Source organism: Coturnix japonica, chromosome 19, assembly GCF_001577835.2.
Source record: "Coturnix japonica isolate 7356 chromosome 19, Coturnix japonica 2.1, whole genome shotgun sequence".
In the NCBI taxonomy this organism is placed as follows: Eukaryota; Metazoa; Chordata; class Aves; order Galliformes; family Phasianidae; genus Coturnix; species Coturnix japonica.
The window spans coordinates 5,676,023-5,697,070 of NC_029534.1; the positions used below are offsets into that span (position 1 = coordinate 5,676,023).

General features: G+C 52.3%; 5 protein-coding genes across 8 annotated transcripts in view; 3 read left to right on the top strand and 2 right to left on the bottom strand.

Moving 5' to 3' along the window:
• Positions 1–811: 811 nt before the first annotated feature.
• MRM3 (mitochondrial rRNA methyltransferase 3) lies at positions 812–3,416 on the bottom strand. 3 transcript variants are annotated; one of them, XM_032448355.1, is made up of 5 exons: positions 3,134–3,416; positions 2,630–2,875; positions 2,487–2,563; positions 1,662–1,817; positions 812–1,479 (listed from the first exon to the last, which is right to left on the bottom strand). In XM_032448355.1, exons 1-5 carry the CDS (start codon positions 3,382–3,384, stop codon positions 911–913), a joined length of 1,299 nt encoding a protein of 432 aa, XP_032304246.1. In that variant the 5' UTR covers positions 3,385–3,416; the 3' UTR covers positions 812–910. The 3 variants fall into 3 exon arrangements, with proteins under 3 accessions (XP_032304246.1, XP_015736251.1, XP_015736252.1); XM_015880765.2 differs by lacking the exon at positions 2,487–2,563 and having other exon boundaries at positions 1,662–1,820; positions 2,634–2,875; positions 3,134–3,415; XM_015880766.1 differs by lacking the exon at positions 2,487–2,563 and having other exon boundaries at positions 2,689–2,875; positions 3,134–3,385.
• Positions 3,417–3,457: 41 nt separating this feature from the next.
• On the top strand, positions 3,458–7,169 carry GLOD4 (glyoxalase domain containing 4). The gene is made up of 9 exons (XM_015880767.1): positions 3,458–3,603; positions 3,794–3,843; positions 4,367–4,487; positions 4,894–5,038; positions 5,246–5,382; positions 5,642–5,728; positions 5,968–6,081; positions 6,162–6,248; positions 6,511–7,169. The coding sequence occupies exons 1-9, from the start codon at positions 3,514–3,516 to the stop codon at positions 6,574–6,576; spliced, it is 897 nt and encodes a 298-aa protein (XP_015736253.1). The 5' UTR covers positions 3,458–3,513; the 3' UTR covers positions 6,577–7,169.
• On the top strand, positions 7,156–14,587 carry GEMIN4 (gem nuclear organelle associated protein 4). 2 transcript variants are annotated; one of them, XM_015880759.2, is made up of 4 exons: positions 7,156–10,647; positions 12,802–12,929; positions 14,091–14,319; positions 14,398–14,587. In XM_015880759.2, the coding sequence occupies exon 1, from the start codon at positions 7,169–7,171 to the stop codon at positions 10,553–10,555; it is 3,387 nt and encodes a 1,128-aa protein (XP_015736245.1). In that variant the 5' UTR covers positions 7,156–7,168; the 3' UTR covers positions 10,556–10,647; positions 12,802–12,929; positions 14,091–14,319; positions 14,398–14,587. The 2 variants fall into 2 exon arrangements, with proteins under 2 accessions (XP_015736245.1, XP_032304245.1); XM_032448354.1 differs by having other exon boundaries at positions 7,156–12,929.
• Positions 11,056–15,877, bottom strand: TLCD3A (TLC domain containing 3A). Its single transcript, XM_015880768.2, has 5 exons — positions 15,676–15,877; positions 15,485–15,568; positions 13,615–13,828; positions 13,056–13,151; positions 11,056–12,902 (listed from the first exon to the last, which is right to left on the bottom strand). Exons 1-5 carry the CDS (start codon positions 15,795–15,797, stop codon positions 12,633–12,635), a joined length of 786 nt encoding a protein of 261 aa, XP_015736254.1. The 5' UTR covers positions 15,798–15,877; the 3' UTR covers positions 11,056–12,632.
• Positions 15,878–15,995: 118 nt separating this feature from the next.
• The window catches only part of VPS53 (VPS53 subunit of GARP complex), a 48,206-nt gene continuing 43,153 nt past the window's right edge, over positions 15,996–21,048 (top strand). Inside the window, exons 1-4 of the mRNA XM_015880699.2 lie at positions 15,996–16,127; positions 17,647–17,727; positions 18,682–18,731; positions 19,542–19,608. Of these exons, the coding sequence (XP_015736185.1) occupies positions 16,044–16,127; positions 17,647–17,727; positions 18,682–18,731; positions 19,542–19,608 (282 nt within the window). The 5' untranslated portion in view covers positions 15,996–16,043. The remainder of the gene's footprint in view (positions 16,128–17,646; positions 17,728–18,681; positions 18,732–19,541; positions 19,609–21,048) is intronic.

Consider the following 21,048-nt stretch of genomic DNA (forward strand, 5'->3'; position numbering starts at 1 on the left):
GAGGAAACAGGAGCCAGCAGTGGGCTGAGCGAGCAGCTCATGCAACACACAGCCAGTGAAGGCAGGTGGCAGCCAGCGCTGTCACAGGAGCTGTCTGTCAGCACAGAGCTGCTAGGGAAGCTGAGAGCATGGTGCAACATGGGCAGGAGCCCCCAGTCCTGCATCTAGGGAGGGTGTTACTGCAAGTTACTGCTGTCCTCAAGGAGATACGGACAGGGCCCCAGGTCTTATTCTCCTCAGTTCACAGTGAGCAGCAGCGCCTGCAGCTCCCCCTTCCTGTCCCTCATTCATAATTTATCAGTGCTGAGGCCCAGCTGCCAGAGCTGAGCATCTCATGCTCTCTGTATGGAGCAGGCACTGCCACCTCCTGGCAGCAGCGCAGTTCCTGGTGCTCAGTTACCCTGCACCGCAGTGGTGCGCCTGATGAGGGCACAGGGTTTGTGTAAGCACAGGCAGGAGCTGCAGCCATCAGGCATTCCTGACCCGGAGCCACAAGTACAGTGGCTCCTTGTTGTCCCCAGGAGCAGTACTGCTGGTTGCACAGCCTAAGGGCTGCAGGAGGAATGACATGCTTTGCCAGCAGCATCCTGGCCAGGCTGACACTAATACTGCCACAGCAGCTATATGGGATCTTGTGTGAATGCAGCTCTGCTCACCTGTCTGCAGCATTCCTGGTGAGGCGCAGGGCAAGCTGTGTCCCTCATCCCACCCTCAGCGCACACACACACACAGGTAAGTTGGGGAGCTTATGCTCTGCTTGCACTAGCACGGAGCAAGAGGGGCTAGCTGCAGGCACAGCTATTTGACACTCTCTTAGCAAACAACAGACCAGGCTGCTCTTTTATTAATTAATTTCCCTGTGGAGTGCCAAAGGAAAGGGGTGATGCTTCAGCACCCAAGTCTCAGCAGTTTATCCCACTAATGGAAACTTCTGCCTTTCATCTTCTTGCTTGTGCCTCCTCTGCTGCAACTGCCTCTTCCCTTCGAACAGCACTATGGCAGCAGCTACAGCAGAGTTCAAACTGTCCACACCAGGCACCACAGGGATGACCAGTCTCTTCCCACCTGTTCTGGCTGCAAGGTGAAGCGCGTCTGGGCTCAAGCCGTGGGTCTCTCCACCAACCACAACTGCCGCAGGGGACTGTATCCAGTTCTCATAGTAACACTGTGCAGCAAGCTCCGAGGAGCAGATGCCCTCTGTTCCCTCCTCATCCTCATATTCAGGGGGAGCAGCTTTATGTTTGGCTTTTACAGGAGCCTTTGGGTTGCCAGAATGGGAGCCAGACCTGCCAGCTCGTTGGGACGTGGGTTCTGTCTCAGCCTGGATGCCTTGGTCTTTGTTGTCAGCCACACAGACCCGCACACCAGAAGGAAGGTTGCTGGGAACAGATTCCCAGTCCAGATTGGCAACAATGGGCACACGGAAGTGAGCTCCCATACCTGCACGAAGCACCTTTGGCTCCCATGGATCCACACAGCCTGAGACAGGGGAGGAAAACAGTGACAGTGCAGCAGCTCCACCAGAGACGCACTCAGGAGCCGCTTCACACAGCAGAACCTGTCTGTGCTGGACACAGCTTACAGATTCTATGGAACATCATCTTTAAGCTCTGCCTTATCCCAGAGATATGTCAAACTAACACTGGGAGAAAGGCCCTTACCTTTGGTGAGCAGCACTTTTTCACAGCCTGCTCCTGCTGCAGATCTCAGAATAGTCCCCAGGTTTCCTGGATCCCGGATGTTGTCACAGATGAGGATTATGGGCAGCTGGGCAGTGGGGTAGGACATCTTGGTATGGTCAGGCTTGGAAAAGATCCCTGAGGAGACAAAGTGCTGATGAGCTTTGGGTGATGTACCACGAGGAGAGGGCTGGCTGTCATAGCTGTAGATGTGCTGCAGAAAACCTCAGGGAATCACTGAATCATTAAGGTAGGAAAAGACCGCAAAGATCCGCAAGTCCAGCCCCACCTCATTCCCTCTAGGCCTCCTCAACCATGTTCCTCAGTGCCTCATCTTCATGGTTATCAAATGCCTCCAGGGATGGGGACTCTCCCACCTCCTGAAGCAGCCTGTGCCAGCGCCTGACCACTCTTTCAGAGAATAACATTCCTAATATCCTGCCTAAGCATCCCCTGGTGCAACTTGAGGCCATCCCCTCCTCCTATTGCTGTTACCTGGGAGCAGAGGCCAACCCCCACCTCACTACAACCTCTTTTCAAGGCACTGCAGAGAGCAGTGACACCTCACTCATGAGGCCAAGGGATCTGAACCATCCTAGTATCCGCTCCCAGTCAGACTTGTGCTCCAGGCCCAGCACAGCTCCATTGCCCATCTTTGGATACACTGCTTAAGGGACATTTGTGAAGAGTTTGTCGCTCCACACTGAGAACTGTTTCTCAGCAGAGCTAAAGCAGAGTGTGAGACAGTGCTGTGACAATCCAGCATTAGCACTGTATGACTCCAGCAGCTGCTTTCACAGCTCTCACAGCAGGTGCGATGAAAGGGAGCTGTCGATTGATGCTGCGTTTGACACATTGACAGAGCTGCTAGAAGCCAAAGACAGCTGCCACCTACTTATTAGCCATGGAATGGCATCCTATGAGCACTGCTGTCACTCTATTCTCATGACATCTTCATCCCCTGTGGGGCGACCACGTCGGACCAGCACTTGATGTCCTCGAACCTCACCCTGACCAGCCGGGCTCCTTTCAGCGGTGCTGGCGGCAGCTCCCTCAGGTGCAGGGCGGTGCTGAAGAACAAAGCCCTGGGCACGGCGCCCGCCTCCAGCGCGTCCCGGATCAGCCTGTGTCCCTCCAGCAGCACCTTCCCGTGGCGGTCACGGAAACTCCGCGATTTCGCGATGGTCACCACTTTTCTGCGGAGAAATGGAGGCATAAAGGTGAGCGGAGCGCTGCGGGTTCACAGTATCACAGTCTTGTGCGAGTTGGAAGGGACCTTAGAGATCACCGAGTCCAACCCCCGGGATTCGAGCCTGTGTGTAGCAGAGCGGCACTTCGACCACTTGCGCCACAGGGGGATTCGAACCCGGGCCTCCAGTGTTGCAAAGTGGCGTCCTTAACCACTGCGCCACCGGGGCACACAGGGTTGGGCCGCTGCCGCCATCACATCTCACCCCAGGCTCTTGTCACCGGGCGACGCCTTCTCGTACCACAGCCCGGGCCCGGCCGAGCCCCGCTCCACAGCCGGTTGGGGCGGATGGTGCTCTACGGGCTTCTGCTGCGCCTCAACCCGCTCCTTCCGCGGGGGCAGCACCCGCACGGGGCTGCGCCTCAGCGCCCGCACCCAGCGCCGCCCCGGGGTCTCCCCGCCGGGCCCCGCCAGCGCACGGAGCAACAGCGGCACGACGCGACTCAGCGCCGCCATCTTGATCCGCGACGTCAGAGCTGCGCCGCGGTATTACCGACGTCATCACTATGCGCGGCGGGAAAGTCGGATGTTGTGACGTCATCTGGCTGCGCGGCGGAGAGAGGAGGAGGAGAAGGAGGAGGCAAGATGGCGGCGCGGCGGCCCTTGCACTTCGTGTTCAAAGTCGGCGACCGAGCGCAGACCGCGCGGTTCTATCGGGAGCTGCTGGGCATGAGCGTGAGCACCGGGGTTGGGGGGGCTGAGAGGGAGAGCGACCCTCAGCCCTGAGCAGACAGTGAGCTGTGGGAGGGTGGGACCGGGCAGGATGGCGTTTGTTCTGTGAGACAGCATCGCCCCCAGCTCGGCCTGATGTAACATGTCCGTGTTTAACTCAGGTCTGTTACACCTGTGTGTGTTTGAATCTCAGGTGCTGAGGCACGAGGAGTTCGAGGAGGGCTGTAAGGCCAGCTGCAATGGGTGAGTGCATCGCCTGAACTGCTCGCTTCCCATAAGGCACCTCCCAGTTCTGCCCCGTTATTTTATGCGTGAATCCACACAGGATTAAAACAACCCCCCGTGGAGCCAGCGGGGCCATTCCTGTGTCAGCGCGGGGTTTGCTTGGTGTCAGTGTGGGGTTTGCATTCAGCACTTATGTGGCTGTATTGTGTTCTAATACTGAGCCTCCAGAATAGAACTGTTGGGGTTGGATCTGGGGATCTCTGTTATCTTCTCCCACCTGAATGATGCTGTGATTCTACAGCTTTAACCACAACAGCCCCAGTAACTCTCCCTTAGTGTCTCTCTAAGCTCCTTCCAAGTGGGAGCTGCCAGGTTGGCTGTGCCATTTGAATTGATGTTCTGGGGTACAATGGTTAGGCTGCAGTTGGACTTGATGATCTTCAAGGTCTTTTCCAACCTGTGTAATTCTATGATTCTATAATACATGGTTGTATCTCTTGGTGTTTGTTTCTCATATTCATTCTGAATAAATATCTTCTAGACCTTACGATGGAAAATGGAGCAAAACAATGGTGGGCTATGGGCCAGAAGACAACCACTTTGTTGCGGAGTTGACTTACAACTATGGTATTGGAGAGTATCGCCTTGGCAATGACTTTCTGGTATGCATCCAGTTCAACAAAACCTTATAATGATAAGTGCTTTTATTTTCTCGTTAGGAGTCTCTTCATTATATAGCTTATAACAGATTTTTCTTTAATACTGTTTGATTCCTTGAACTCTTCTTATTCCTACATTTTAGCTGTCCCTAAGCTGGAAGAGCAAAAGGTAGAGGAGCTTTGTGTTCATGTAGGATCATGGAAATGCCTCCTTTAGCATTTCTCTGTCTGTGGTTGCTGTGTGTTTGTTGGCAGATTTAACTTGGAATGGTCAGCTAAGAAGTATCGTGCTGTACAGAAACAGACATTTGTTATTACTTATTCATTTGGTTTTTGCCTTGCTGGGGAGGTGGCTTCTCAGCTGTTGTTGCACCAGTGAATTTAGCGTTGTCTTTTCTGTCCTTGGCAGGGCATAACCCTGGTGTCCAGCCAGGCTGTGAGCAATGCTAAGAAGATGGGGTGGCCCCTCAAAGAAGTCACAATTGGTGTGTTTGAAACTGAAGCCCCAGGTGGATACAAGTTCTACTTGGAAGACAAGGAACAGAAAAAACAAGGTGAAACATACACACAATCTTATTTGTGTCCAGAAGATCTTTACAAGTTGGGAATTACAATTGGATGTGCATTTGTCTCCATGGTGTTTTAGGAAACAGGGCCTGTATTGTTATTTCTTTATTACTTTTCTTCTCAAGATTATAAAACTATGTGTTTAAAACTGTGATTTATCTTGGAACTGTTCTCCGTTTACTGCACTCCTACAGATCCTGTGCTGAAGGTAACCTTGGGTGTCTCCGATCTGCACAAGTCTGTTCATTACTGGTCTCATTTGCTTGGGATGAAAATATATGAGAAGGATGAAGAAAAACAGAGGGCTTTGCTGGGCTATGCAGATAACCAGGTTAGTTCTGTAGAAAGCCCTCCAGTCCTTTAAGAGTCACCTCATAGAAAGCTCTCATTTCATGAAAACAGGATCTAAATCTTATGATAGGAACAATTGTGCACTGCAGAGCCTGCATGCTTTTATTTAACTGCTTTTTAATTATTTTTTTAACCAAAAGCTATGGTTTTCTCTGGGGATTTTGACTAAAGCTGGAGCAAACATGGCACTGAGAGCAGCATTCCATGCAAGTTAGTTAGGCTTTCTTGTTTTCCTTCAGTGTAGGCTGGAGCTGAAGGCTGTTGGAGGAGCAGTGGATCATGGAACAGCGTTTGGAAGGATTGCCTTTTCCTGTGCCAAAGAAGAGGTAATAATCCTGCTTTCCTTATCCCTCTCATCATCCTGCTGAGTACTAGGAGATACCTGTCTGCTATCAGCCAAATCTCTCAGAGATGATCAAAGTAACGCTGATCAGATCCTTAGTTTACATTTCTCACAGTGGGAATGCAATGAAGTTGCAGATAGCAGGAAACTATAAATGAGAACAGCCTGAATATGCCCTGGCTTCACCTGACTGAGGCTGATGTTATTTGTTTTCTCTTTAAGTTGCCAAACATTGAAGCACTGATGAAAAAGGAGAACCAGAAGATTTTAACGCCTCTGGTTAGCTTGGACACACCTGGCAAAGCTACAGTGCAAGTGGTCATTTTGGCTGATCCTGTGAGTAGCATCAGAAACAGTAATAAAATCAATGTCTCTTTCCTGTTTATCTGCCTGACCTGCTGTTGAATTGGGTTTAGGATGGCCATGAAATCTGTTTTGTGGGAGATGAAGCATTTCGAGATCTGTCCAAGGTGGATCCCAATGGTGGCAAACTGTTGGATGATGTAAGTAATGATCTGTCTTTTGTTTTCATCCTGATCACAGCCGCCCATGGAATCAAATATTCTTTGCAGCAGAGCAGCTTTCAGTGCCTGTTTTCATTACTAATATACAAGAAACAGTTTCTTCATCAGGCTGGCTTTCCCCCTGGATTATAGAGCCTGATAATCAGCCTGTTGTTGTGGGGCAGGGTGGTGAAAGTGGGCAGCTCAGTGTTTGGAATGGCAGCTGAGTCAGCCAAACATGCTCCTATTTTCCTTTGTTCAGGCCATGGCAGCTGACAAGAGCGACACGTGGTTTGCTGCCCGGAATATGAAGAAGGTGTCTGCATAGCTGGAGGAGGAGCTGGGCTGGCAGGTCATCATGCCTTGGTTTTCATCTGAGCTGTGCTGTCCATCCCATGGGAGGGCTCAGTCACGTCCCATGCTGTTCTGTTGGTTCCTTTTCAGCTTGTATCTCTTTCATTTCAAGCTCCTCTTTATTTTCAATCAAATATCAGGTGCAACTTCAGACGTGAGTGTAAAGCAGGGAGGATGTTGGGCACGTGGCTTCCAACGCTGGAGCTGCAGGTGAATGCCTCCTAGTGCGGTTGCACTTGAAGGAGAAGTTGCCAGGTTGATTAAAGTATCCAGATCTGTCATGAATGAGCTGTAGCCGTCCTGACTGCAGCGCAGGGCTGAGATTGGTGTGGTAGCAGCAGCTGCAGTGCCCGGTGCTGTCGGTCAGGCTGCTCGTTATTGATCTCTTGATGAAAAGCAGCAGCATTAGCAATGCCTGCAATGAATAGTCTAAATGGGAACAGTTCTCGACGTGCCGGTGTTGCTTTGGCGTTGATGCAGTCAATGAGTCGGGGTCGGATCAGTGCTGACGGTGATGCCGTTGTTGGAAATGAGCCTTGATGTGAATAAATTTTTATGTGAATTTTATGCAATTTTATGTGAATTTTATGCAATTTTATGTGAATAGAAGCACCGCGCGGCTGTGTGCGCAGCGTCCTTCCAGCCGGGGGCAGACACCTCCGCTCCGCCAGGGGGCGCTGTGGGATCGCGGCGGCCGCCTGCTCTGCCGGAGCGGAGCGCGGGCTGCGTTGTCTGCTCCGTTGGCCGCCATGGAGCCGGGCAGCGGGGAGCGGGTCGGGCCGTGGGGCGTGTGCGAGGAGACCGCCATCCTGCACGGCGGCTTCCTGCTGGCCTCCAGGCTCCTGCAGCCGCGGCCGTTGAGGGAGCTGCTCAAAGCCGAATGGCCGCTCGTCGGGCCGCCCATCACCGACGCGCTGAGGGAGATCGGGGCCCGCTGCCCTTCACCGCGGCAGCACGGGCTGTGGAAGAAGGAGGCCGTGGCCATCGTGTGGGCCAAGGTGCTTCTGCCCGCCCCGCCCGCCGCCTCCCTGGACCAGGAGTGGAAGGAAGACGCCTTTTTCTCCGTGGGAGCGATGATCCCCGACGTGAACCGCACCGTTCTCTTCGAGCTGGTGAAGGCCCTGGGCGCTCCCCGGCTCTTCGTGCAGTTACTGCTGGCGCTGCCCCCCGACGTGAGCCGGGCTGAGCTGCGGCACCTGGTGCAATATGTCAGCCACGAGACGGCCCCGTCGGATGTCACATTGCTCATGGATGTGTGGTGGGAGGCGCTGAGACAACAGCCGGATCCGGAGGACAGCACGGTGGCTGCATTCGGCTCCCTGGTGCGTGAGCACGGCTGTGAGTGCGCTCTGGATGACGGCTTGCAGCCCCCAAAGAGGTTCAAGGGGGACCCCAGCTCTCTGAATGGCCCTCCTGCTGCAGACAGCCTGCTTGGGGTCCTCATAGAGGGGTTAAAGCAAAGCTACGGCAGCATCACCTCACCCCGCATGAAGTGCTACGCCCTGGGCAACCTGGTGGAGCTGCTGTCTGTGTTCACCGAGCTGAAGCCACAGGGCAGCCCCCTCCCTGTTGCAGAGTACCTGGCCAAGGTCAGCTCAGTGGTCGGCCTCTGGAGCAGTGACACTGAAAGCCAGCACCACCACAGCGAGCTGGATGAGAAAGTGAAGGAAGCTGAGAGGACCATGAGCTTCTCATCCATGGCCAAGCTGTCGCATGAAGAACTCATAGCTGGCTTGGACTTTCTTCACAGCTTGTTGTGTGCCTGGGGAGAGGAGCTGCGGGGTGTCCTGAACAGCTCAGAGAATCAATGCTATGAGAGCTACTGGCTCCTTGATACTCTTTCCACCTTCAGGAAGATCCTGGTTCGCTTCTCTGAGACTGGAGACCTGAGTGAGGATGAGATGCGTGTTGCATTACAACTGGCACAGACAGTTGATGGCTTTCTCACAGAGATCAGCACCACCCAGAAGAACAAGGATTTGGACACCAGCCTTGAATCCTCAGTTGCCATGATAATCATTGAGCAAAAGCTGCACCGGCACATGGAAGTGTGCTCCATTTTTGCTTCTGAAAAGACCTGGGCCTTTTCAAAGGGCTGGGTTGACTGCCTTGTGAAAAACAAGGTTCTTTTCCAGAAACCAGAGCTGGTTTGGAAATTGCTGGAGACTCTGGTGAACTTTGCCACATCCTGTGAAGGCCGTGAGGCCCGGGAGATGCAGATGCAAATGATCAAAGCCATTGTGGAGTGTTACAGTGAGCTTCCATTAACAGACAAAAACAAAGTGATCTCGGGTGTCCTGGAGGCTTGGGGTGGGCCAGGGCTCTCCCTGAACTTGCAGGTTGTCATGGATGGGTTCCAGGAGGACCTCAATGTGACTTTCAACCAGATCACTAAAAGCTTATCTGATGAAGGCATTACCAGGGCTGTGGCTGCTGTGGCTAGGCTTGCTCTGCTGCACCCTGAGGCCACTGTGAAGCAGATTTGTAGTCTTGCTGTAGTCAACCTAGGAGCACATCAGTTCCTGGCGCAAATCCTCTGCTCTTTCCCAGCTCTGAGCTTCCTGGAGACTCATGATGGTCCAGGCAGCCTGGTGGTACGGTGCCTGAAGGAGGCAGCATGGGAAAAGCTTTCCTCTGCAAGGGAGGAGGAACAGTTTCTTGAGTTTTTGGCCTTTCTCCTGCAGCCAAGTTCAGCTGCCCCACTCGTATCACCTGCAGAAGTGACCAAAGCTTTTGTCCTTCCCTATTTGAAATCAGACTGTGCTCAAATTGAGCTGAGCCTGCAGATCCTCAGTAAAGTTTTGGGAATACGGTCCTACCCAGAAGAGCACTGGATCAAGTCCTGCCACCCGTTCCCACTTCTCCTCAGCCTCTGCAAGCTTCTAGATGGCTACACAAAGTACTGGCATCAGCCTAAGGACCAGCTCTTCCCATCCCTGGAGATCAAAGACCTGGTGCTGAGTGTCCTCAGCCAGCTCTGTGAGGTCGTGACTCCAGAAACTGCCTCCTCCCCAGAGGTTTGGGTCCAGTCTCTGGCCTGGCTTCACAGGAAGGTGGCATCGCTGGACTGGACCATTGGTCTCCGACTGAAGAAGTTTTATGGAGACCACTTCAAGAATGAGGTCCCAGCGACGCTATTTGAGATCTGCACATTCCCTGAAGATGAATGGACATCCCAGCCTTTGCCAGCCTACGGGCCGGGCAGTGGACTGCTGGCATGGATGGAGTGCTGCTGTGTGTCCACTGAGCTCAGAGAGACGATGCTCTCACTCCTCATGGTCAACGTGGACAACCCCGAGGAAGTGAATCTCTTCAGCAAAGGCTTCCTGGTGGCCCTCATACAGGTCCTCCCTTGGTGCAGCCACGGTGAATGGAAGAGGCTTGTGCATGTGGTCACAAACCTGCTGGAGAGGCAAGTGTTGCACGTGCCGTACACACTGGAGTATGTGCAGTACATGCCCCTGCTGAACCTCCGGCCATTTGCCTGCTACCTCCAGCTCTCCGTGCTCTTCCTGCGGGGCTTCCAGCTCCTCTGCAGCTCCAGCTGTTCCAACTGGTTGCCACCACAGGCTTGGCTCCATGTGGTCCAACTGTACTGCAGCAGCCTCACAGACCTGCTGAGCTCCATCAAGAGCACCACAGGGCCCCCCTTGCACCCTGCTGAGCACAGGAGCTCCGGGGAGGAGGTGTCCTTTGTCTGCATCCAGGTGTTTTGCCACCTCCTGCACATTGCAGCCATGCTGCCTCCAGACAGTGAGTGTAGTGAGCCGCTGGTGGTGGTGGCCTTGGAGGTCCTCTCTCAGTATGAGGTATTCAGTTCTGCTGATACGTCCCCCAGCAACGTACTGAGGAGAGCCAATGAGAAGCATTTCCTGGAGTCCATCACTGACAATATCAGTGACAAGGCTTTGCGCAGCCCCCTCCTGCAGAAGCTCAGCAAGCTGGGTGCTTAGGGCAGCCTGCTTGGCCAGGGACAGCACGAAGAGCCGAAGGGAGAATCAGGAGAGCACTGACCCTGCTGCAAGGGACCACTATGTGGAAAACTGTAAGATCCGTAATAAACCTCATCTATTTTTCACTTTTGAACTAATTTCTTCCCTGCTCTGTTCCCTCCAAACCTGTCTAAACAGCAAAGCAGCCACATAAACAGCTGTAGACACAACTACTGCTGCTGCGAGCTCAGTCCCTTGGCCCCAACCTTGCTTAATATTGGTCTGGAGTTTCACTGTGCTCACAAAAAGCCTCTGGCACCAGGAAAGTACTTCTGTCAGGCTGTCCTCTCCTCGCTGTGGCTGCACTGCTGTTTGTGCCAAAGCAGGATGCTCTGCGGGATGAGCAGGCACCTTGGGCAATAGGTGTGGGCTGCTGCCCCAGGGTGGGTGCACAGTGGCAAACTGCTGCCTAAATGCCTCCCCACCCAGCAATGAATGGCACGTGGGAGGGAGGCATCCGGTGGTGTGACTCAAGAAAGAAGTCTTTATTGATCTCTTCTGATAGGTACAGTAGTAAATAGGGCAGTGTTAGTGCAAACTGAGATGCCTCAGTGACTGTCTTTACATAAGGCACATTATCTGTAATAAAAACAGCAATATACAAATATTTGCAATGGGTAGCAAGCGGTTTATAACAGCAGCTTGTCTCAATGGTTAATGTAACAGTAGTGCTTGTGCAATAACCGACTGCGTGCTGGAAGAGGCTTTTGTAAAATCATTATTATTCTTTCCAGCCTGTACAGCCATGGCTGGGACAAGATCTGACACCCAGAAGAAATGGTTCTCCCAGCCTGGGCCCCTTCCAGCCATCCTTTTTAGCTTTTAGACAGAATGAAAGGCACAGAGTGGGTGCTGGTCTATCAACTGCTGGTGCAGCTGGATGCTCTGGAACAGAGGAAACTCCAGGCTTGTGCAGGAGGCTGTGGGGAGGACCTGGCTGCTCAGTTTTATGCTGTGTTCAGAGAAAGAAGGGCACCTGTCCAGTTTGTGTATGTCTGCTGGTGGTGCTGGTTCCTCACGCACTGAGCAGTTCCTTCCCTGCCAGGTTCAGGCAGGTCTCCCTTTGTAGGGGACCAGGATGGGGCAGGAAGGACAGAGCTGGAGCTCAGGCTGTACCCAGAGTGCTGCTGGTGTCAGCTGAAGGGAGAGCAGGGGCAAGGAAACATGTTGGGCTTTCAGTTACCTGATAGAGGTAATGAGGCAGATGAACCCATCCCCTTATGCAACTGCAGCCAGGCAAGGGGGTTGAAACCAGCCATCACCTGCCATAGAAGGGCTCTGTGTTGGTGGGATAGGGACTTTGCAATCTCCTGCCCTTCAGTGATGGCTCTTGCCTGCCTGGCTTGCTCTGACAGAGTGCAACCAATCCTTGGATCCTGCTGGGGCTCCAGAGCTGCCCTACTCCCTGTCAGCCACAGACATCACAGTGGTACTGAAAATCCCCTTCGAGTTAAGTGGAGAGTCCTAAGTAAGCTTGAGCCCAGCAGCAGCAAGGTGTGGGCAAGTCAGAAGCTGAATGCAACTGTAGTGTAAAGGCACCATTGGGGAACAGGCTGTGCAGAATCACAGGGCCTGGTTTTGCTCCCTGCTGGAGGAGCAGATCTGAGCCCAGCAGGGACAGCACGCAGCTCCCACATCCCCAGCACTGCTGCTTGGGGCTGGGCATGCTCCAGCATCGCCTACACTGCTGCATCCACTCCATGAGATCCTTTGTGCAGTGCCTCACTCTGTGCTGCCATCAGCTCTGAAAGATGAGGGATCTGTAACAGTCCCTTCTCATGTAACCATTAGTTTGGTGCTGCAGCATTGAACCCTAGAAGGAATGTTATGCTTATGGGGAGACCTCTTCCTTGCTCAAGGTGCAGGAGCAGCGTGGGAGGAAAGTCCCCCTAGTTGAGACCAGCACTGCTGACAGCAGGGCTGCCTCATGGCATCGATGCTGCTGTGCTCCCACGATGGTTCCTGCAGCTCTGACTTTGCAGGCAGAAGAGCTGTGGGGGGGAACAACCCTTCTCCAGCCCTCGTGCTCCGCCAGCCATTACCTGCTCTTGTCAGCAGGTGAGCTGCCGTAGAGGCGGACGGCTTTGCGGCAGATGAGTGTGAACCAGTAGAGCTGCGGGGCGATGAGGGAGGCGTTGGCTATGTTGCAGTGCAGGGGGATGCGGAAAGGCACCATGTAAACAGGGATTCCCATCTGCCTGCCATAGGCTGCGTACATGAAGGGGAAGAGGAGAATACGGCAGAGGAAGAAAGTCACCAGGATGAGGATCCCGTTCACCTTGTGCAGCAGCGTGTCCTGCATCTTCAGCTGGGAAAGGAAGAAGGCGAGCATAGGGTGAGTGCTGTGTGAGCAGTGCAAGGGGGGGATCCTGGGGTGGGGAAGGGGTGCAGGCTCCCAGAGTCCCCTGGAGGCAGCAGTGACCCAGGCACCCACCCCATGGCACCCACCCTCCTCACATACCTGCATGAGGATTTTGCCCAGCGATACAAAAGGAGTGCTCAGCTCTGCTGTGAAGATGCAGCCCACGAAGAAATCCCCCAGCTCTCCCCTGAAGTGCTGCAAATAACAAGAGTAAGCACGGGACCTTCCCCACTGTGACATGTTTCATATACAAGGCTCTGCTAATGGATCTTGCTGCTTTCAGGTTAGCTGGGAGCTGATACTGAGCACCTCCACATCTCCTGGCAGGCAGAGATGCTTTCCAAACTCAGCTGAAATGGTGTTGACTGTGATGCCAGCCAAGTAACAGGCACAGATCCAACACACACAGCTTGAGGAAAGCTTCCTCTTGGTCAATGTATTTGGTATCAGCTGATGTCAGTTCCTTGCCCTGGAGGCGTTCATGAAACAGGGAGATGTGACATTGTGGAATATAATTAGTGGGCATGGTGGGGGTGAGCTGGGGTTGGGCTTGGTGATCTTAGAGGTCTTTTCCAACCTTAATCTCACAATCCCCCCAGGCAGCTCAGTGTTGGGCTCCCACCTGTCTGGGTTCACAACATCCATGCCTGGCCCTCACCTGGGTGATAGGGGTGAGCACGATGAGGATGAAGAGGTGGTGGGTGACCATCAGCCGGTCCTGCAGGAGGAAGCTCCACACACTGGTCAGCGAGTGCTTCCTCTCTACTATGCCTTTCTCTTGGCTCTTGTGCCAGTGGCAGAGGTACATGACGTAGATGTCATAAGTCATGTAGGGAACCAGGACCCAGACGTATTCCACAGCCAACCAGTGCCTAAGGAGGGAGAGCACAGAGGTGTAGCAATGGGTCTGGGAAGCCCACAAGGTAATGTTCTCACACTGTGTGCCAGGGGAGGTTCAGGTTGAATATCAGGATAATTTATTCTCAGGAAGAGTGTTCAGGTAGTGGCACAGCTGCTTAGGGAAGGGGGGAGACCCCATCCTTGGAGGTGTTCAGGAACTGTGGGGATGTGGCACTGAGGGATATGGTCACTGGGCACAGTGGGGTTGGACTTAATCCATTTAGTCTTTTCCAGCCTTAACTCTGTGATCAATGAGTTCGGTGGGTTTATCTGGACAAGGAGCCTCAGCTCAGCCATCCCAGAGGAAAGCTATGTGAAACAGCAACAGAACAATGGGTGATTCCTGAGTGCAGGCACTGAGTGGGGCACGGCTGCCTTTATCGAGTCAGTGCCATTCAGTGCCTGCCCGAGCCATGCAATTAACCCTGCATCAGGAGCAAAGCCACAGTGCAAACAGCACGAGGTGAGGAGCACCCTGAGCCTGGGGCAGGTGTTTGCTGGGGCCGTGGCACCTCCCCAGATCAGTGCTCATCTGCTGCAGGTAATCCTCTGTGCCCTACGCCCTGCATCCGGAGCTGATGGTAGGAACAACACCGTGACCGTCTGTGTCAGCTGCCCACCCAGGTGAGTGAGTGTAACACACCCAGAAAGCTGAGTTAATGAAAGATGCCCAGGCTTTGGAGAGTGAAGTGCAAAGCTTGTAATAGCGGCAATAAATCCCTGGGAGACGTTTTGTCTGTTGGGAAATAATTGCACGCAGATGCCTGTTCCCAAAGAATGTCGGAATCCCAGTTGCACAATGTGGCAGCTGTAACCCCTGCTCTGCAGGAAGCCTCAGAAAACACCACGTGAATAGGGCTGGTAGGGAACTGCTGCTGGAGAAACGTTGCTCGGGGCCCAGCGAACCTTCCATTGCCCTCCTGCCATCCCAGAGAGATTCCCCTGCACGTGTTCCTGCTCTGAATGCTATTGGAGATGCAGAGCAGGAGGGCTGAGCAGACACCGCTCAGAGGGTTTTGGAGGGCAGAGGCAGTGCCAGCAATGTGACGGCTCTGCCTGTGTCAATAAGCTGGCAGCCTTCGTGGTGCTTCCTGTCCCGCTGCCATTCTGAGCCCTCCCCTGCTGAGCGTGGAGCTGCAGCTCGTCCAGATTCAAAGGAAATCTGGGGCTCGGGTCACGCTTTTGCACAGAGCCACCAGCCTTATTAGCAGCCGGGCTGGGGCTTCTCATCTGCCCTATTGGTACCGCGTGGGGCTGAGTCCAACACTGCCGCAGCAACGGGACCCTGCACAGCCGGGTACCACCCCACCTCCAGCTCTGCCGTTCTTAGACGCCATCGGTGTCGTTCCGTCCCCACCAGCAGCACACACAGCCCGGCCCGCTGAGCTCCCCCATTTCATCTCCTTTTCCCAGCAGTGATTTCTCATCCCGGGCTGCTCAGTGCGCAGGAAGCGGGAGCTGCCCCATTCCGCTCCATTGTCACCGGGCCTCCTCCATCCCCAGGGCCGGAGATGCTGCACTCCGCGCTCCCTCCGCCTCCCGCACGGTCCCGTTACTCCCTCGGGACCGTTTTCTATGTGTTTCCCGCACTGACCCCGGAGGGCAGGAAGGTCCCCCCGCCCCGTTACCTGTCGTTCACCACATCCCGGCAGCTTAGCACTACGGTCAGGCCCGACACCGTGGCCATCGTGGCCTGCACAGTCGACACCAGCCTGCAAACAGCAGATGGGAACCGAGTCAGGGCCAACCGGGTCAGAACCAACCGGGTCAGAGCCAACCGGGTTAGGGCCCATCCCTCCGTTCCCCGCCGCTCCCGTACCTTCCGCTGAGCAGGACGCGGTCCTTGATGCTCCATCCCGGCGCTGCCCATCGCAGTGCCCGCACACACAGAGCGAACAGCCCCGGGAAGAAGGCGGACGCCACAACCAACGTCCGCCACATGGAGCCCGAGCTGCCGCCACCGCCCGCCGCGGGACCACGGCACCGGTCGGCGGGAGCCCCGCCCCAACAAGCACCGCCCCCTGCACGAAGCCACGCCCCCCTGCACGAAGCCACGCCCCCCTGCACGAAGCCGCGCCCACTTTGGAGACGCGGCTTTTCTATAGGCCACGCCCACAGCCCGGCACGAGGCTCCGCTCGGTCTCCAGTATCCCAGCGTGCCCCGCGGCCCGGAAGCGGCGCGGCGCCATGGAGGAGGACGAGCTGGAGCTGACGGCCGGGCTGGAGGCGGCGCTGGAGTTGGGCCCCGCCGTGCAGGCCGCCATCGAGCAGGTGCGGGGATGAGGGAGCCGCTCATTGCGGGGCCGGGAGCGGAGGGGCCGCCGGTAACGGGCTGCCGGTAACGGGCTGCCGGGCTCTTACTGTGCGGGGCCGGGCCCGTGCTTGGCCTCGGCCGCTCGTCGTTGTGAGATGAGGGGCAGCCCCGCTGTGCTGTGGGCCTGTTGGTAACGCTGAGCTCTCTCAGTGCCGTTTAAAACCGAGTGGCTGCGGCTCACACACATTGAGGCTGAACCTCAGCCTTGGTATTGGTGTCTGTCTGAGTTCTGAGAGCAAAATCCCTGCTGGCCTTTATCTCCCATCTCCCTGCTTCAGCTGGTATTAGTGCTTATGGAGCTTTGGGATGAGCTGAATGTGCAGGGCTGGGTGTGTTACTGTGGTTGTGCTCTTGGAACAGGCTGGTGTCAGAGCACTTTCTGACCTTGTGTGTACTTAACAGGTTCTTGTTTCTATTTGGCTGCCACACAGATGTTGTATTGGGCAGCTGGGACAGTCTGTCAGTAGGTTGTGGAAGGCCATAAATCTCAGAATTGTTGGAAAAGACCCTTCAGATTCCCCAAGTCCATCCCCAGCCAATCCCACAATGCCCACTGATCATGTCCCTCAATGCCACATCCCCACGATTCTGGAACACCCCCATAGAAAGGGACGCCACCATCTCTGGGTTCTCCTTTAAGCATCCTCGTAAAGACACTGCTTTTATTCTCTAAAGGGTGTGCAGTGTAAGCAGTGCGTGTGCCCATGTAGCAGGGCTTTGTGGAGGCTCTGAGTGCCTGCAGAGGGCTGCTGTGTTTGCTGGGTGTGATTTTGGCCTCAAAGAGCAGAACTGATGGCTGTGTAGAATGGACTAAATATGGTACTAGAAAAGGGAATGCAGCATGTTTTAGCCTACGGAGACAAAGAGCAAACAAAGCCTGGCAGCCGCATTGGCATTGTTTGAGCTGTTCTGAGGACAGATCAGATCTGTTTGCACTACAGCTTCTCCCTTCCTTTTCCCATAAGCAGCAGGAATCACTCAGCAGATTCTGTTTCTCCCCTTTTTCATGTGAGAGGGGCAAACCCAAAGTCTCTGGACAACTTGTACAACCATTTCTCAATTTATCACGTTCTGCATTACATGACTTCAGAAAGCAACTCCTATCTGTCAACATGGAGCCCCCAAAGCCCAGGCAGAGAGAAGGGCAAAGCCTCAGCAGGGCTGTCACTCCCAGACAACAGAAAAGCATTGGAAGATGCATAATTAATGGCTCATTTGTCCTGGGAGTTTCTTGCACATGATGGATTTTGCTCATGCTGGCTGTGGAAGCATTCATGTGCATTATCTCTGTGTTATCAGGTGTTATAAGAGGTTGGGGACCCCTGGAGAACACTGCACTGCTGTTTGTGCAGCCTTGTCACAGTGGTGCTGTTGCCCAGCGGTGCTCCATAAAGCAGTGGGTACTCCATAAAGGTACAAACACTAAAGCTGATGTGGTGTTGATTGTTCTTTTTTCCCCTTCCTCTCACCTTTCAGGTATTTCCCAGCCAAGACCCCCTGGACAGAGCAGATTTCAATGCTGTGGAGTATATTAACACTCTCTTTCCCACTGAGCAAGTAAGTTGTGCTCACAGCATGTTCCTCTCCTCAGTTTGAAGAGTAACCTCGCTGACAGCATGATTAAACCTATATAAGCTTTTTCTTCTAAATGATACTGTGTGTAGGAATACTATGACAATAATTAATTCTTAAATTTGCATTTAACGATGTTCACTCATTATGTTGTTTCTTTATATGCAAATTGTTTGCTGGAGTAAAAGTTCTGTTTTGATCTGTAGACATAAATAGCTTTCTGTACATACTTTGGCAGTACATCTCATAACTTGCTGTGTGTTATTCATTAGGAATCCTCAGTGTTTTTTCACCAAATGAGGCAGTTGTTGGGTGTGGGATGTCACCAAAGAGTCATCTATGTTTGAAACCTGTTTCTTCTGTGGTGTAAAGAGTGAGGTGACCATGGGGTCTTTATCCACCCTTGGTCTTCCCCACATCAGCCCCAGGGGCAGTTATGAAAGGAGGCATTTCCCAGCTGAAGGCTGGACTGGGAAGCAGCTCCATTGCAGGTGTTACCATGTTTAAGACCCTCTGCAGAGCTGCCTCTTTGGTTTCCATCTGTCTCTGTTCAGTTTCCTGGTGGTACTGGCTCATCCTTTTTCCCTTTGCCAATGAAGAGCTATATTTCCTCCCAGTAATGCCCCCATATCTCCAGCAGCCTCCTGCACCCAGGTGCTGGGTGTTGGGGTTCAGCAGGAGGCCAGGGAAGGCCAGAGCTCTGTACTGTCCACTGGAGGTCACTGTCACCACAGCATTTCAGGGCAGCTCCTGCTGAGACACAGCAGGAATCACAGGGGCACCCTGCAGCTAAGTTGTTTTGTGTCTTTTTCTCCACCTGTAAAAATCATTGCTCTCCTTTTTGTAAAGTGTGGTGCATGAGAAGGGGTGAAGTGTCACAGCTGATGTGGGTTGGAAGTTTTCCCCTTGTAATATTCCTTTTTGTTTTTCTTCTTGTAGTCTTTGGCAAACATCGATGAAGTTGTCAACAAAATCAGGTTGAAAATAAGGTAAGTGTTTCTCCATTTCATTGCATCTCAGATGGAGAAGCCACCGAGGCCTCATAAGTACAGCCTATACTGTAGTTAATTGGAGTTAATTTGCTTAAAAGACAAAGACAGGATCAACCTCAAGTCTAATAGAATAAGAAATGAAACTGTATCGCTAATTGTAAAATATTTTGCTCCTCTTTGTAATGTGTCTCTTCAGGTTATTTTAGCTGGTGAGTTGCAAAGTAGACCTTTGCAAAGCAATGAGTTGGATAGCAACATATACCAAATTTTAATACAGTTTGGAGGTTGGAAGGACAAACTGTCCAGAATATTTGGTTGCTGAGAAGTTTATTCTGTTTGTGAGATCAAAATAGGAATTGTTAAAAACTCTCCTTTCATGTGGTTATTGTTGTTATTCATATTGTAAATATAAAATGCCAGCAGGAAAAAAGCCTTAGATTTTCTATTCAGTTTGGCATTGCCAACCTGAAAGAACTGAGACTGCTCTTTGCTATATGGAAAGAAGGAATTGAAACTGACAAGGAACAACGGACAGTATTGCTTAAGGGGGGAGAAATGCTAGAAGCTCCAATTAAGTTAGGTAATGGGGTTTTATTTTTGCAACAGGAATTTTGTATTGTGTAAGATATTGATGTCCCACAGAGAGAAAGAGGGAGGAAGAAATACGAGTTTGGCGTTAGTTCGTAGCAGCAGCTTTTTGGTTTTTAATCCCTTTTGTAAGTCTCAAGGTTCCCAGAAATTGCTCTGATCGGGCATATTGAGAATGGATTTGACATGATAGGGTTTTGGTTTTTTTTTTTCCTCCAGGAAGTTGGATGACAACATTCGAACTGTTGTGAGAGGACAGACCAATGTGGGGCAGGATGGCAGGCAGGTATGTGCACCTCATCTCAGGCAAAGCCAATAGTTCTCATCTTCTAATGCTGAATTGAGGATTGCCTTTGGCGGGCAGAAACCTGCTCTCATCATGAGGGGGGTGTTTCTGCTGCCTTTTGCCCTGCTGTCTTCCTGAGGTGCTTATGGAGCAGCTGTTCTAACCTGCCTTGTGATTACCCTGCAAAGGGAAGCAAATGAGAAATCAATTTCAAAAAGCAAGTGTAAGAACTGGAGGCTTGTAGTTGTGCCATTATGTGGCTAATTATAAACTAACTGGATTAAACAGGTACAAACACATTTGCTATTGAGTAAGAATCAATAAAAGGATATTTTGCCTTTTAACTAGGTTGTTTGCTGAAGTATCCTGGGCTGCTGTGACTTAGCTTGATGACTGACTGCCAGTTCATCTTATGTATCTTATTCAACTGCCAGGTTTTCATTTGTCTTTGTCTTGACAAATGTGTTTGCTTAGGGTATGGTATTGACCAGCACAGCTATTGCTGTGACGTTTGTGAACACTGAGCTTGGACTCTGTGATATTGGATTCTGAGTTATCATTTGGTGCATCTGTATTTCCTGTATCTGCTCAGACCAGGAATATTAATGTCTCGAATCATTCATCATTCTACTTTCTTCTGTGTAAACAATGATTCTTGTGTTTTAGTACTGGATTTAAGAATAGGTTGCTGTGTTGGGATGGTAATTGCCTATTCAGAAAGGCTTCTCCAGCAATTCCACTCCCTGTTGCAGTAGAAATTGGTGTATATTTGTTCTTTTCCTGTGATAGCACTGGCTCCAGTTTCACTTTCCTGCCCCCTTACAAAGTCTGTTGTGTTGAAGGAATAATTTCTGTGCAGACTGGATGTTAAGGCTGAGCAGGTAGTAGTGAGAAGCTCTGTGTGAGGAACAGAAACCACTGAGATTAAAACATACATAATTGGCTGACCTCCAAGAGGCTGTTTGTGCAGCCCTGTAATCCTTTGTTTTGACATATTTTCACTCCTTGACACACTGGGGACCCAAAACAGTGCAATCCATCCTTTCCTTGGAAACCTGTGCTGTGAACAGAAGTGCCCATGAACCCTGCTGTTGTATCTGTTTGAGCTCAGAATGCTGTGTGGTTACTGAGAGATCAGATCTGGGAGATGTTTTGCAAATACTTCTTGCCTTCAGTGATGTTCTCAGCATGCAAATGCACCATGCAAATGGTAATCAGAGTTATCTGGCTGCGTGGTATCAGAGCTGAAGGAGCTGTACTTGTCTGTGGGGGGAAACAGTACCGTTATTGTAAACATCCTTTTAATCTCTGACTTCCCAGGGAAACATAAACCTCAGATGCAGGGGTAGGACAGCAAAACAGATCCTGTTTGACCCCAAGTGAGCCAGCAGAGGATCCCTGTCTTCTGTTCCCTTCTGTTCCCTGCCTTCTGGTTCCCTT